Source organism: Olea europaea, chromosome 8 (assembly GCF_002742605.1).
Source record: "Olea europaea var. sylvestris chromosome 8, O_europaea_v1, whole genome shotgun sequence".
Taxonomy (NCBI): Eukaryota; Viridiplantae; Streptophyta; class Magnoliopsida; order Lamiales; family Oleaceae; genus Olea; species Olea europaea.
Genome location: NC_036244.1, coordinates 2,761,776 through 2,775,475, shown reverse-complemented (window position 1 = coordinate 2,775,475; position 13,700 = coordinate 2,761,776). Strand labels below are relative to the sequence as shown.

The following is a 13,700-nucleotide window of genomic DNA, read 5'->3' as shown; positions in this document are numbered from 1 at the left end:
TAGTAACAAATTGGTCCCTAGCATTTAAAGGAAACTAATCCAATGTGATTTCTTGATGAGTTTTCAAACAAAAATTAAAGTAACTTCTCCAAGAAGCTCTCTACAGTATGTCAAAGCAAAAACAAAAATTATATTAAGATCCCGTTTGGTACCCATTTTCGTAAGAATGAGAACAAAAATGTAGCAGTTACGAGACTCACACAAGGGATTAAAAGTCAAATATAGTGGTTTGATGTGATAGATAACGGTTATATTTTTTATTTTTGTGGCCAAAAAATGAAAATCAAACAGGACATAAAAGAGCTCTAAGTGTGCTTAGCACATTTCAAGGTAGTAATGGGGTTCACAATTTCAATAAATAAAAATACATCCAACTCATTAACAGTGAATCAAGACATTAGTGTAATCAAGATTGATGTTAATCAGTAAAAATATTAAATAGCGTTACTCATCTAAATTTAGTACCAATTTGTTATTGGAGCAATTGTTTAGTGGTTAAAAATGCAATTTTCCCAAGTGGAAATTGTAGAGTCGAAGGATCGAAGAAAAGGTTTGTAAGCATTTTGAAGAGGAGCAAAATGCAATAAAAATCCAAAAGTCTACGTTGGTATACCTATTTGTTTACATATTTGGAGAAACTAACATGTGAAGATGAGGCTGGATGGATTTTGTTCTTGTGATAATTATGAACATAAATTTTGTCTCACTAAATTATTGTTATTATTTTTCTTTATTTATTCTAATGATGCATCGTGGCCAAATAGTAGCAATTGTGGGGGGATATAAGATATATTACATGTGATATTAAGCATGGGAAGCAAGTGCAATTATTGGTTTGAGTGTTTAGATGGTCAAGCCGGCCAACGATACACTAAGATTTGTTTGGTACCATTTAGGTAGAAACTTTTCTTGAAAATGATTTTAGTAGTACAACATTGTATAACATAGAAAAAACAAACAAACAAATTAATTAATTTGATAAAAATTTCTTAGAATAAGTTCGTGTTCGATTTTGTTGGAAATCAGATTTTTGTAGCAGAATCCTTTACTTTCAAAATTGGAATTTTTAAATAAAAAATAGTGGTAAAAAAAGAAGAAGAAGAAGAAGCAACAGTAGCAAGTGTTGCACTAATACACACCCCTACGTATACATTTAAAAAAAATGAAAAAAAAAACTCTTGTTTGATTCCCATTCTTACAAGAATGATAATGAAAAATATAACCGTTACGAGATTCACAAAAGAGAGGACGAGTCAAATATGATAGCTGAATGTGATAGATAACGATCATATTTTTTATTTTTGTGACAAAAGAATGGGAAACAAATGGGGCGTAAGTGTACCCCCTCAATAGGCATGTCTAAAGACTATAATATCTTTGTTACTAGCGTGAGTGTATCAATAAAATTATGCGTCAAATTAAAAATTCAAAGAGGGACAAAATCTTCTTTGTTAAAAGCAGAAGCCCAAAGGTGATGAAATGTTATCTCTTTTGTGTCATAATTTGTGTGTCAGAATATTATAAAATGCAAATGGAACCCATATAGCTGCTAATGAAAAGCAATTCTTGGCCCAAAAAAAAAAAAAAAATAGAATTCGAGATTAGACAGAGTCACACAGCTAAGTTTAATTTGTTATCATTAAATCTTAACTAAACAATTTCCAAGCATAAAAATGGTTGATGGTGGAAACCACAGGGATCATATCAGTATTATAAAAAAATAGAGTGGTGAAGTAATATTTAGAAGTCGAAACTCCGACGAGACCACAAGTAACTCTGCGACTGTAAGAATGTCAAAAGATCTCAGAAGTTAGTTGAGAAGAGTTCAACATTAATGCATGTTTTAGCCTCCAATTGGCTGCCAAATGGTTTATAAATTAGTTTGATAGGATTAAAATAATGGTCAAAAAATTAATTTTTTTGGACGAAAAATTGCTTCCAAACGGGGCCAAATGAAATAACCAAAATAAACCTATTTTGGATAACTAAAAATTGATACATTCTTTATCTAGACTTTCTTCACTAATCCAAGACTCTCTGTTGGCACTGTAAGGGTGGCACAATGATGCAAACTCAAGTCGTTTCTAAAAACCTGGTTGAAAAGATTTTGCAAAAACGTGTTTTGTAGAATGCATCTTTATTTATGGAATGAAGGTCTGTTCTTCCTATTTGTCAACCCCACTTATCGTTGGATTGACTGACCTTCTGGTGACTTTCATTTAAGGCCTTTTGCTAGGGTTAAAAGTATTACACAGATCTCGATCTCTCTCTCTCTTTGGCTCTTGAGTATTTCGTCTCTTTCCTTTTCAAAACCAAAAATGGGCTTTCAATCTTTTTTGAGAGTCTCTCGATGAAAAACATTTCTAGAGTGAACTGTATGTCGAAAAATATTCTGACTTGTTCTTGAGTGAACATTTTGTAGTGATTGTAAGGTTGATTTCTTGTGATCTTGAGTGATTACTATCTGAGTGCACTGATCTGTATTCCTTGGTCTCTTTGGTTTTGTTTTTCACATTGTGGATACTGTGATAGAAGCTCGAAGGATTTTGGTTTATTGCCTTGGGGCAATCGTTTAATGTAATTCATTTTATTCAATTCTTGTTTCATTTTTGTTTACTCATATTTTTGTTGTATAAATTGCTTAATCATTTGAACCTCCTATTTATAGTCACCAATACTAAATTAGATTTTATAACACTTCTAAAATTTTACACCAATCTTTTAAACTCATATTGTATAGTCAAAATATTGGCACCTTCTCGTTAGGAATTGTTGTTACAGCTTTGGAAGGATAAAAAACACTCAATTGATGCATGTGCTTTACAAACAACATTCTCGCTCTAAATAATTATTTTTTTCCCCAAACTTGATCAAGATCTTTATTAAATAATTATATTCACGTTTTTTTTTTAAGCCTCCAACCCTCAAATTTTCATCTCTCTCTCTCTCTATATATATGTACAGCGGTACAAAACTGTTATATATATAGTCCGCTTTGCACATGTAGTCCATGAACTAATATAACTAAAGCAATTAAGTTGAAACTATTGAAGGGACTTAATTGGACTTATAATTTGTGCTACAATAATTATACCCAATCAAGCTAACTCGAGAGTGTCCAATATAATTATTAGTTTTTGCTTTCTATTATATTAAAAAAAATCACGGAAGGAATATAAATTATTTCCCTGCAATTTATATTATCTTGAACCTCGCTAGATGTTGAATAATTAAATCAGGACAAATGACTGTTTTGTCTTTCTAATTATTCTTGCATTTGTGGTTCACATTTTCTTAAATAGTTTCTTCATGATGCAATTATAGAAATTAAATTTGAGAATTCCTATATACTAAGTTCAGAATCAAAATATTCTCTAAAGAAATATATCCAAGTGGATCACTTACCTATAGAACAAGGTGATAGATTTCAAAGTGGATATGTGGTCACTATTTTAATCTCTAACATCTTCTTACACATCACGATTTTCATCGTTACTTAATGATCTCACCTACTGGCACATCAAAGAGCCATAAGTTCACATATAACAATCATTAATTTGTAACGAATTTAGATAATCATGAGACAATCACCCGTGATTGAGTTCTTTAGCACGTTTCACTATAATTTAATTAAAACTTTACTTGGTCCAGTCCAATTTACATTCAAGTGTCTTAGTGTCAATACTCTCAAATGGACAATCTCCACGATCAAGACAAACAGTGTACCCTAAGTGGTGGAGTAATTAACCCTTTGACCTACATAGAATACCAACCTTTATAAGTTGATTTAGAACAAATCCTTTTCGATCAACATGTAAGTTATATAGTTTGTACTTCTCTATAGCCAAACCATTGACCCCAGGAGTCATATTGGCTATTTTATGGGAAGTAGGCTCGACCTACTCGGGTATGTGTCCTTGAGTTTATCCTCGGGCATGTTTCATTGACCATTTGGGGACAAACAAAATAGACCTTGTCAACCTTTTCCTTGGGAAGGAAAAGAAAGAGATTGGGAATGCCAGACTAAGCAAAGAGAACATATTGAAAGGATTTGTAACTAGGGGGCTTTCTTTGGACAAGCGGGCTGGTATCACTAATTTAGAACCTGTGAACCCGACTATTGCAATTGCTCAGGATATCCTTTTTAGCTTCTAGAAGCCCAAAGAGAAAAGAAAGATAAGCATAGGCCTAGCTTAGAACCTAGCATGTAGAATGACTCAAAGGGGGATTAATCTCTTTACACCTTCCTGGAAAGATTCTTCAAACATGCATCCCCATGGTGGCACGATGTTCTGCGTAAATCCAGGCTGGAAGGACATCACACCAAATTCGTACTGAGAAGTCACTCACGTCCAAAATCAGAGGTTGTGCTTAGGACTTTCACATCTTCGGTAAATTCGATCTCGATCCTTTATTTTATGCAAGAAAACAAAAATATCCCATCTGTATGTGGCCCCCCACCCCCACCCCCCCACACACAAGGGCTCACTCAGCCCTAACTCCGGAAGCTAGACTAGCTTAAGGATTGGGCTTTGGGTATCCTCAGACTTATACCTTAACCTTTTTCTAACAACATAATTCAATATGACTCTTCTCTAAGGTAAGGCTTAACCAAATTTGATAAAGTTGAATCTTACTATATCTCTTTTGTCCTATCATGGTGAGACTCGACCACCAGAGCTTCATCCTCACCCAAACACTAGTTGCTTGAAACCTATCAAATAGCAACTCCTAGACATGGTAAGACTCCCTAGCACCCTATGACTCTTAAAATCATATAAGGGTGCTCAACTAGTTTAAACCTACTAAGAGCATACTACTCAAGTCTATAAATATAAGATCCAAATTCATTATTCATGTACGCTTTTACATAATTTTCAGTTCATAGCCTCGTGCCCTCAAATGATTTCACATGTAAAGATCGAGGAAGAAACAACCCTTTAAAGAATATAGCTCAAGTTCGTGTGCAACAAGGATCTTAGACATATTATAGAATTATTAGAAGAATAATGCCATATGTACAAATTGAGGATCATCCTCATGTAATATGGCATGTGATGTGTAGTAAAATAATAAGATCAATTAAATGTGTGAATATGAAACTCATTTTATTACTTTATAATTTAATGTCATGTCACATGGCATCATCCCATTTTGTACATATAGCATTACTCTTCAATTAAAGCTCAAAGAGAATGCTGATATGAAAAAGAGTAACTCGCTTTAACAGCCTGCTAAATAACTGTGACGGCCAAACATCTTTCATTAGGCTTTGCAGCATGTCATATGCTAATATCTCGGTAACTTTGAGATTATTGGAGAACACGTCTCCTCTTAATTGAGGATAAAGGCAAAAAAAGTTACCAACTTGTGCAGTTAAAATTTCATTTCTTTCTCATAAAGCCTATCTCTTACCCAACAACCAAGGGCCAAAATAAGTAAACATATTCTAAGTAGTCTCAATACCTGAATCATTGGCTTAAGCACCTTTCTTCTCTGGACTATTATCAATGTACATTTCTATTTCCATAGTGATATTCTAATTTACTAATAAATGCAATCCATTTTCAGCTCAAATCATTTTAGGTGCACATCCACAATTCATACTTAATTATCCCTGCTACTCAGCAGCAGGAGAGAAAATCCTGATTAATGCTATAGATGGTTACATAAGCAGAACATAGTCACGTAACACGCACTCGTAATACTTTTAAATTACAATCAAAAGACAGATTGTGTAATAAACTACAGAGCGTAAATAGAACAAGTAGCAAATCCAGCCAAATGAACAAATGAAGGGATATATATGTAGGAGAGAAAGCACAAATGAAGGGGATATATATAGGAGAGAGCACAAATGAACAACACATTAAAAACAAAATCGAAGGAAGAAAACTATTTTATTCCTTATTCTTTACCATGAAAACTCTGCATAATTCGTCGTCTTGACAATTACACTGCAAAAAGATAATGTCCATATTCATAATGATATTTTTGGAGTTTATGAACTTCGATAAATTTATAATCTGATCCTGGGTACTGATGCTTCCCATCCCCATACTTGTCTCCTGTCTCTAAGAATCCAATGATTTTCACATTGTCTTCAGCTTAGCTCTCAATTCAATTAACCACTAATTGTGACATGGAGAGGAGCTAGCATGACTACTTTGCAGACGCTGCACTATATACAAAACCGCAAGCAAGCACACTACAATGAAGAAACATGACCGGCTAAGCAAGACTCTCTGCAGAAGTACATACAACGATTGAAATCCGAGGCCTGATTGAGCTATTCGTGCATTGTATTCTCTTGTAAAATCTATGATGATGATACCGTTCCAAAATCATGGTACTGGAGCTTCCCACGTGAGCTCTGTTTTTAATGACACATTTATCAGAACCAATAATAGTTCAAATACAAATGTTCAACCAAAGATGCACAACTAGAGATCAGAGCCTAAAAAAATGTAGCATTGAATGTAGATCATACTGCATGGATAGGACAACGAAACTAGAACCCTTCTAAAATATCACAAACTATCAACACAATTCATATCGTCTTTCATTCTCTAATAAAACTAAATGTAAAAGTGAAACACATTTTTCCCAGGTGTAATCAAAAGAGGAATACTTCTATGAGAAATTTGCACTAGAACATACAAAAACTTATCCATATAGCAATTTCTTAAGAAAGCACCAGGAAAGAATGATATTCTTGTGAAGACTATTCTAGATTGAGGTGTCTTTTGGCATCTCATTGTTAGTAGCGTAAAAAGAGCTGAAAGAGGTGAAGCATGGAAACAGGATGGCAGTCATTGCCCAAACGAGTTTCTCAATTAGACCTTTAATTACCCAGTTTATATGCTGTGATTACTTGAACTCAAATGCATTAAATAAGTGCTATTTGCAACCTAAAGAAACCAAGTCCGGTCAAAAATTTTCTAGACAACTAAATCCAACTTGTTAGAATATATTTCAAAGAAGTCCATTAGGCAAAAAATATGTTTCTACTATTCTAATGTACTTTGAAAGTTCAACTAATGATAGAAAAAGAGGGCAGAGCTTTTTTACTTTTCTCATATTGTCAAAGAGTTGTAGATGGTTTTATGTGATGTCAAAAATTTGAAAAATAATTAGCAAACAAAGTTTGTGCACTTCTTTGCTTCTAGGTTTTTTTGTATGGAGTGGAGTGTTACACAGAACAACATGGGGGAGCCACTCAAGGTGGGCCTTGGCCCCAACTCCGTGACCCTTACTAACACAAGGCACAAGGCCTTTCCTCCCTTCCAACCCACCTAACATTCACTATCCTTCCATCTCTACTCCTCCTTTACCGCAAGAAGTTAACCATTTCAACCACAATGAAAATAGAACATCAACCATGTCCTCTGCAAATACTTTGAAAAAGTCATTTGCTATTTCTTGGAGCAACCTATATCTTCTTCTGCCGTTGACCAATCCGGCCTTGCAAGCAGCCACCTGTTTTAGAGGTGAACCAACCCTAACTCTGTCCAACGAAGAACTAGCAACCCTTTCACATCCATCTAAATTTGCTATTATTGGTAAATTACCCCCACAGGAAATCCCATTGGGGAAGGTGAAGTCAGTTTTGGATTCATTTGATTTTAAAGGTGCTTTTATGAGTTCAATTGATTCAAAGAACATTGTTATAAGATTTTCAGAGGAGGCAGATTATTTTAGGATCTTTTTGAAACCTCTTTGGTTCGTCCATCAATCAACCAAGAGAGTCCTTATGCGGAGTAGCAATTTCCACCCTTTTACTGAACCTTCTGTTGTGCCTGTTTGGGTTGCATAACCACTTCTGCCACTGGTTTACTTCAACAAAACATTCTTTTTCCCGTCGTTGCCATTATAATTATCCACTACAGTAAGATGATGCTCCTGTCAACAGGAAGAGGCCCAGTGTTTCAGGAATTTGAGCTTTGAAGAATCCCCTTATACCTAGGATTCACAGGATTGTTTCTGGCAGCAGATTGTGTATGAAAAATTGCCAAAATATTGATGTGCATGAAAAATTGCCAAAATATTGATCTGTTTGATCTCATTTAAGCAATAATGGTCAGGATTGTCTAGTGGATTTTGTTCCACATACTGCTCTTAAGGTTTCAGCAAAGGTATCTTTCGACCCTCCAACTCCTGTTCAAACCTCTATCTGCTAGATTAGTATCGTTCCCTACTCTCTAGCGACAAGGTTGAGTTCCAACAGCCTCAGTCTCTCAGGTTCAAGCTCCTCTGCTCCTGCTACTCGTTTGTATTCTCCTGCCTTTGTTCCATTGCTTCTAAACCGCTATGTGGTGAGTACATTGTCTACCTCTTGTCAGCCTGGGATCCACCTGTTGCTTCTCATCAGCATTGCCTCCCTTGAAAAGATTTTGTAACAACTCTTTGCTCCTAATCATATAGCTAGCAAAATTCTTCATGCTCATGTAATTACACACTGCAGAACTCAACAAGGGGTTACGAGAAAAGAAAGTCCCTTCTAAGTAAGAGGGCCAGTATCGCTAAGCCTAAATAAAAGACTAAGGCTTTTAGCGAGTCTCAGCTCAATAATTCTACCACTAGTAACTGGGCAAACATCTCATTTTTTTTCTCTAATATACGCATTCAAACTAGATTATTAGCAAGCTCCGCATTAACTCCTATCAAATTTGGAAAAGAAAACCAAAGGACAGATATGATCAAGAAATCAAGAAAAAAAATATGTTAAACAACTAACAAGTAACACAATCTATAGGTGATGAACATTGTAAATTAAATAAGTTAAGAAGTTACAAGCATTTGAAAGAGCATTCAAAAATGGTAGTAGATGACCTTAGGCACAGATTGGGTAATATGTGTATCATACTGAAGATCTGGAAGCTGCACAGCCAAACAATCCCTTGGAGTCTCAAAAGAAGACAATGAAAACTGCTTTGAAACCACTCCCACATCAAAGTAAATTATCCCCGAGCTCGGAATATCTACCCGAATTTCTTTAACAGGGAACCACAAGAACAAATCCTGCGCAGAAATCCCGGATAGCTCGTCGATCTGCCCGTAACTCAATATACCCGAGACATTCCTATCATACTGCAGTTCATTTTCAAACTTGGCAATGCAAGCGCGATCCAAGTGAACCTCAAATTTCCCAGAATTATCCAAAACAAAGTCCTTCACGCCTTTCGGTAACAATCCCATCGGAAGCCCATGAAGCTTAAGCACTTCGTATATCGATGATGAATTTCCGGCTCCATCATATGCAGCTGATGCTATGAAAAACAGAGTAGAAAATAAGATCAAAAAATTGCTAAACGGAACCATGATTCTACTAATGTTATAGCATGTAAAAAAAATTGTGGGTTTGGTTTTATGGTAAAATGGAGGAGTGTAAAAATGAGAGCACAATACACACAGAGATGGGATTATGAGAGGGTTGAAGAAGATGAAGACGATGCCAGCAAGATTCCAGAGGTGATTTAGGAAAATAATCAATTATTGGTGGAAACAGCGGGACCCGTTTACTGTATTACACTTGTCTACAATCGACCATTCTGGTGTTGGCTGGACTTGCCAATGGGGATTCAAATAGTGAGGATATAAGTGTAATTTTCATTTCTGTTTGACACGTGTCAGACAAAGGATAGTGTAAGAATGTGCGTAATGAAGGAGCGCGGGCCCCATCAGCGGCTGGTGATATGCATGAAGACTGAGCGATAAGTACGATAAAGAGGGGACTTGACACGGAGGGTGCGAGTGGAAAAGGAAAAATTGTATCATTAGTCACCAACTTATTACTCTAGTAACAAATTGGTCCCTAGCATTTAAAGGAAACTAATCCAATGTGATTTCTTGATGAGTTTTCAAACAAAAATTAAAGTAACTTCTCCAAGAAGCTCTCTACAGTATGTCAAAGCAAAAACAAAAATTATATTAAGATCCCGTTTGGTACCCATTTTCGTAAGAATGAGAACAAAAATGTAGCAGTTACGAGACTCACACAAGGGATTAAAAGTCAAATATAGTGGTTTGATGTGATAGATAACGGTTATATTTTTTATTTTTGTGGCCAAAAAATGAAAATCAAACAGGACATAAAAGAGCTCTAAGTGTGCTTAGCACATTTCAAGGTAGTAATGGGGTTCGCAATTTCAATAAATAAAAATACATCCAACTCATTAACAGTGAATCAAGACATTAGTGTAATCAAGATTGATGTTAATCAGTAAAAATATTAAATAGCGTTACTCATCTAAATTTAGTACCAATTTGTTATTGGACCAATTGTTTAGTGGTTAAAAATGCAATTTTCCCAAGTGGAAATTTTAGAGTCGAAGGATCGAAGAAAAGGTTTGTAAGCATTTTGAAGAGGAGCAAAATGCAATAAAAATCCAAAAGTCTACGTTGGTATACCTATTTGTTTACATATTTGGAGAAACTAACATGTGAAGATGAGGCTGGATGGATTTTGTTCTTGTGATAATTATGAACATAAATTTTGTCTCACTAAATTATTGTTATTATTTTTCTTTATTTATTCTAATGATGCATCGTGGCCAAATAGTAGCAATTGTGGGGGGATATAAGATATATTACATGTGATATTAAGCATGGGAAGCAAGTGCAATTATTGGTTTGAGTGTTTAGATGGTCAAGCCGGCCAACGATACACTAAGATTTATTTGGTACCATTTAGGTAGAAACTTTTCTTGAAAATGATTTTAGTAGTACAACGTTGTATAACATAGAAAAAACAAACAAACAAATTAATTAATTTGATAAAAATTTCTTAGAATAAGTTCGTGTTCGATTTTGTTGGAAATCAGATTTTTGTAGCAGAATCCTTTACTTTCAAAATTGGAATTTTTAAATAAAAAATAGTGGTAAAAAAAGAAGAAGAAGAAGAAGCAACAGTAGCAAGTGTTGCACTAATACACACCCCTACGTATACATTTAAAAAAAATGAAAAAAAAAACTCTTGTTTGATTCCCATTTTTACAAGAATGATAATGAAAAATATAACTGTTACGAGATTCACAAAAGAGAGGACGAGTCAAATATGATAGCTGAATGTGATAGATAACGATCATATTTTTTATTTTTGTGACAAAAGAATGGGAAACAAATGAGGCGTACGTGTACCCCCTCAATAGGCATGTCTAAAGACTATAATATCTTTGTTACTAGCGTGAGTGTATCAATAAAATTATGCATCAAATTAAAAATTCAAAGAGGGACAAAATCTTCTTTGTTAAAAGCAGAAGCCCAAATGTGATGAAATGTTATCTCTTGTGTCATAATTTGGGTGTCAGAATATTATAAAATGCCAATGGAACCCATATAACTGCTAATGAAAAGCAATTCTTGGCCATAAAAACAAAATAAAAATAAAAAAATTAGACAGAGTCACACAGCTAAGTTTAATTTGTTATCATTAACGTAGATCTTCATGGTAAATTAAATTTAAAATTCTCAATTGACAAAACAGCAAAGCATTGTGACACAGAGTTTTTGATGGGTTCGTATCAAATTGAATCCAAATTAATATTATGTTCTCTCATAAAAAAATAGCAAAAAATGACAGATGCAACACTTTTGCATCTACAAGGGATTTTTATTCAAGAAAAACTTGCATTGTATGTCCCTAATCTTTTGAACGAGTTTCAAGTGAATATTCCATTAATAAAAAGGAAAAAAAATGATTCTCGAATTTTAATTAGTGCTGCACCGTTAGTCTTGTTGAACAGATTCCGGCGTAGTTATATTAGAAGTGCACATGCAATGATGCAAAGCAAAAAAAAGTTTAATTTTAGTAAGGAATAAACAAGGAAGGAGAGAAAGAGGTGAAACTAAAAAACAAAGAAAAGGGGAAAAATACAAAATCTTTATTTACTTCCACCCCTCGTTAATTGATAATACACTTCCCGTGGATTATCCATGATTAATAAAATATTTGATTACTTATAAAAAAAAAAAATAATAATAAAAAAAATCTATTTGTAAGTATACTTTTCAAGCTTTCTTAAAATTCTCACTTGCTAATCAATTATGCTTCATGTACCAACATCTCGGGTATATTCGCGAATGCCTAACTTAGGACCAGAATTCATCGAGCAATTATTTGGCAAGCTTTGGGTACGATCCTGGCAAGATCAAGGACACTGTACAAGATTGCGAGGTTATGTTGAATAGTCAACTTGCAGCAATGATACTCCCACAATATGAAGCATCAAACAAGCTCAAGTTCTTGCCCTCATCCTTTGCCTTTCACCATTCGATTTCTTGCCCTCATCCTTTGCCTTTCAACACTAACTAAACATTTAATATTAACTTTTATTTGTATAAATTGGGGATTAACTTACAACTCGATAAAAAGATTGGAGACCAACTTCGCAATTTCCCCCTTAAAACTTGGAACCCAGTTATGACCATTTTTGTCCTGTTATTATTTTAAAGAAAGTGCTCTTTCACAACCCCGTTAAGAATCCGAATCTTGATTCCGGGTTGTTGGAAGAGAGTTGAGGGTGGCACCCACTTTCATAACATACACCCAAATGTGGGGATGTTTTGGTCTTCAAAAGTTCATAAACTTTCAAAACAAAACCTGATTGTTTAATAATTCTTTGCTTAAAAATTGTCCATAGTTAATCTATGGCAAACGTTTTTTCTGTCAAAAATGTTGCTTCTAGCAAGGTTTAATCATCAAATTAAGATCCCTTTTTGTCTCTTTTTATGATGATTAGAAGTTATATCAACTAGCATGCCAGAGTTATGTTTTCCGTACAAATTCGAAATGATTTTTATGCGAGATGACATTAAACCCCATTAAAAAAAATTCAATTTTTTTTAACTCGCATATTTTTTCAATAAAATAATTTTATACATCAACCCAAAATTTTTCTTTACTTTTTAATCGTACATTTTTTTAAAAATCAGTATTGTAGAATCTATTCTTCCAAAAGAAGGTTCTCAAACAAACCCTGAATGATCGTGCCGAGGAAATTGAATTACGTGTCAACAGACTCAACACATTTAATTGATCTTATTATTTCACTTCACATCACTCTAATTTGTACATATAACATTATCAGCATGCCAAGGGTCTGGTCCATATGGATGGTTGGCTTCATTGATAAGTGATAACACCACGTTTTTTGTATTTAGTCCATACATTGAAAGGTACCCATTGATATATACAGCATAATTAATGCATATGAAAGTATTAGTTTGAAATATTAGTTCTTAGCCACAAAGAAAAAATGATTATTCATGTTGAGTTTTTGTATTAGGTTTTAAGTTATAAATAAGCTTACAAGATATAATTTCTTCTCCCATAAGTTATTATATATCATTTCAATTGATGTATTGTTAAGAGATGAATGCAAGTATCCAACATCAAATAATATCATTATCTACCATATAGATGTTTAAGTTACTCTTTTGTTATAAATTTGATTTCTTACGATGTGGGAATTATCCCTTAACAAAATCACCATGGGTAAGAGGAGCAAGAAGGAAGTCAATTGGTGGAAATCATGAAGGTGCGGAGAAGGCCGTTATTATTATTATTATTTTTTTATTTTTTATTTTTTATTTTTTTTCGAATCTGGTATATGTATAAAAAACGGGTGCCAAAATTGATACTGATGACATTTGGCAACAATCTATCAACTAATAGATAAAAAAAAAAAAAAAAAAAAAAA

General features: G+C 34.0%; 1 protein-coding gene across 1 annotated transcript; it reads right to left on the bottom strand.

Moving 5' to 3' along the window:
* Nucleotides 1-5,869: 5,869 nt before the first annotated feature.
* On the bottom strand, nt 5,870-9,473 carry LOC111398510. The gene is made up of 2 exons (XM_023025444.1): nt 8,833-9,473; nt 5,870-6,373 (listed from the first exon to the last, which is right to left on the bottom strand). Exons 1-2 carry the CDS (start codon nt 9,319-9,321, stop codon nt 6,320-6,322), a joined length of 543 nt encoding a protein of 180 aa, XP_022881212.1. The 5' UTR covers nt 9,322-9,473; the 3' UTR covers nt 5,870-6,319.
* Between the last annotated feature and the right edge of the window lie 4,227 nt (nt 9,474-13,700).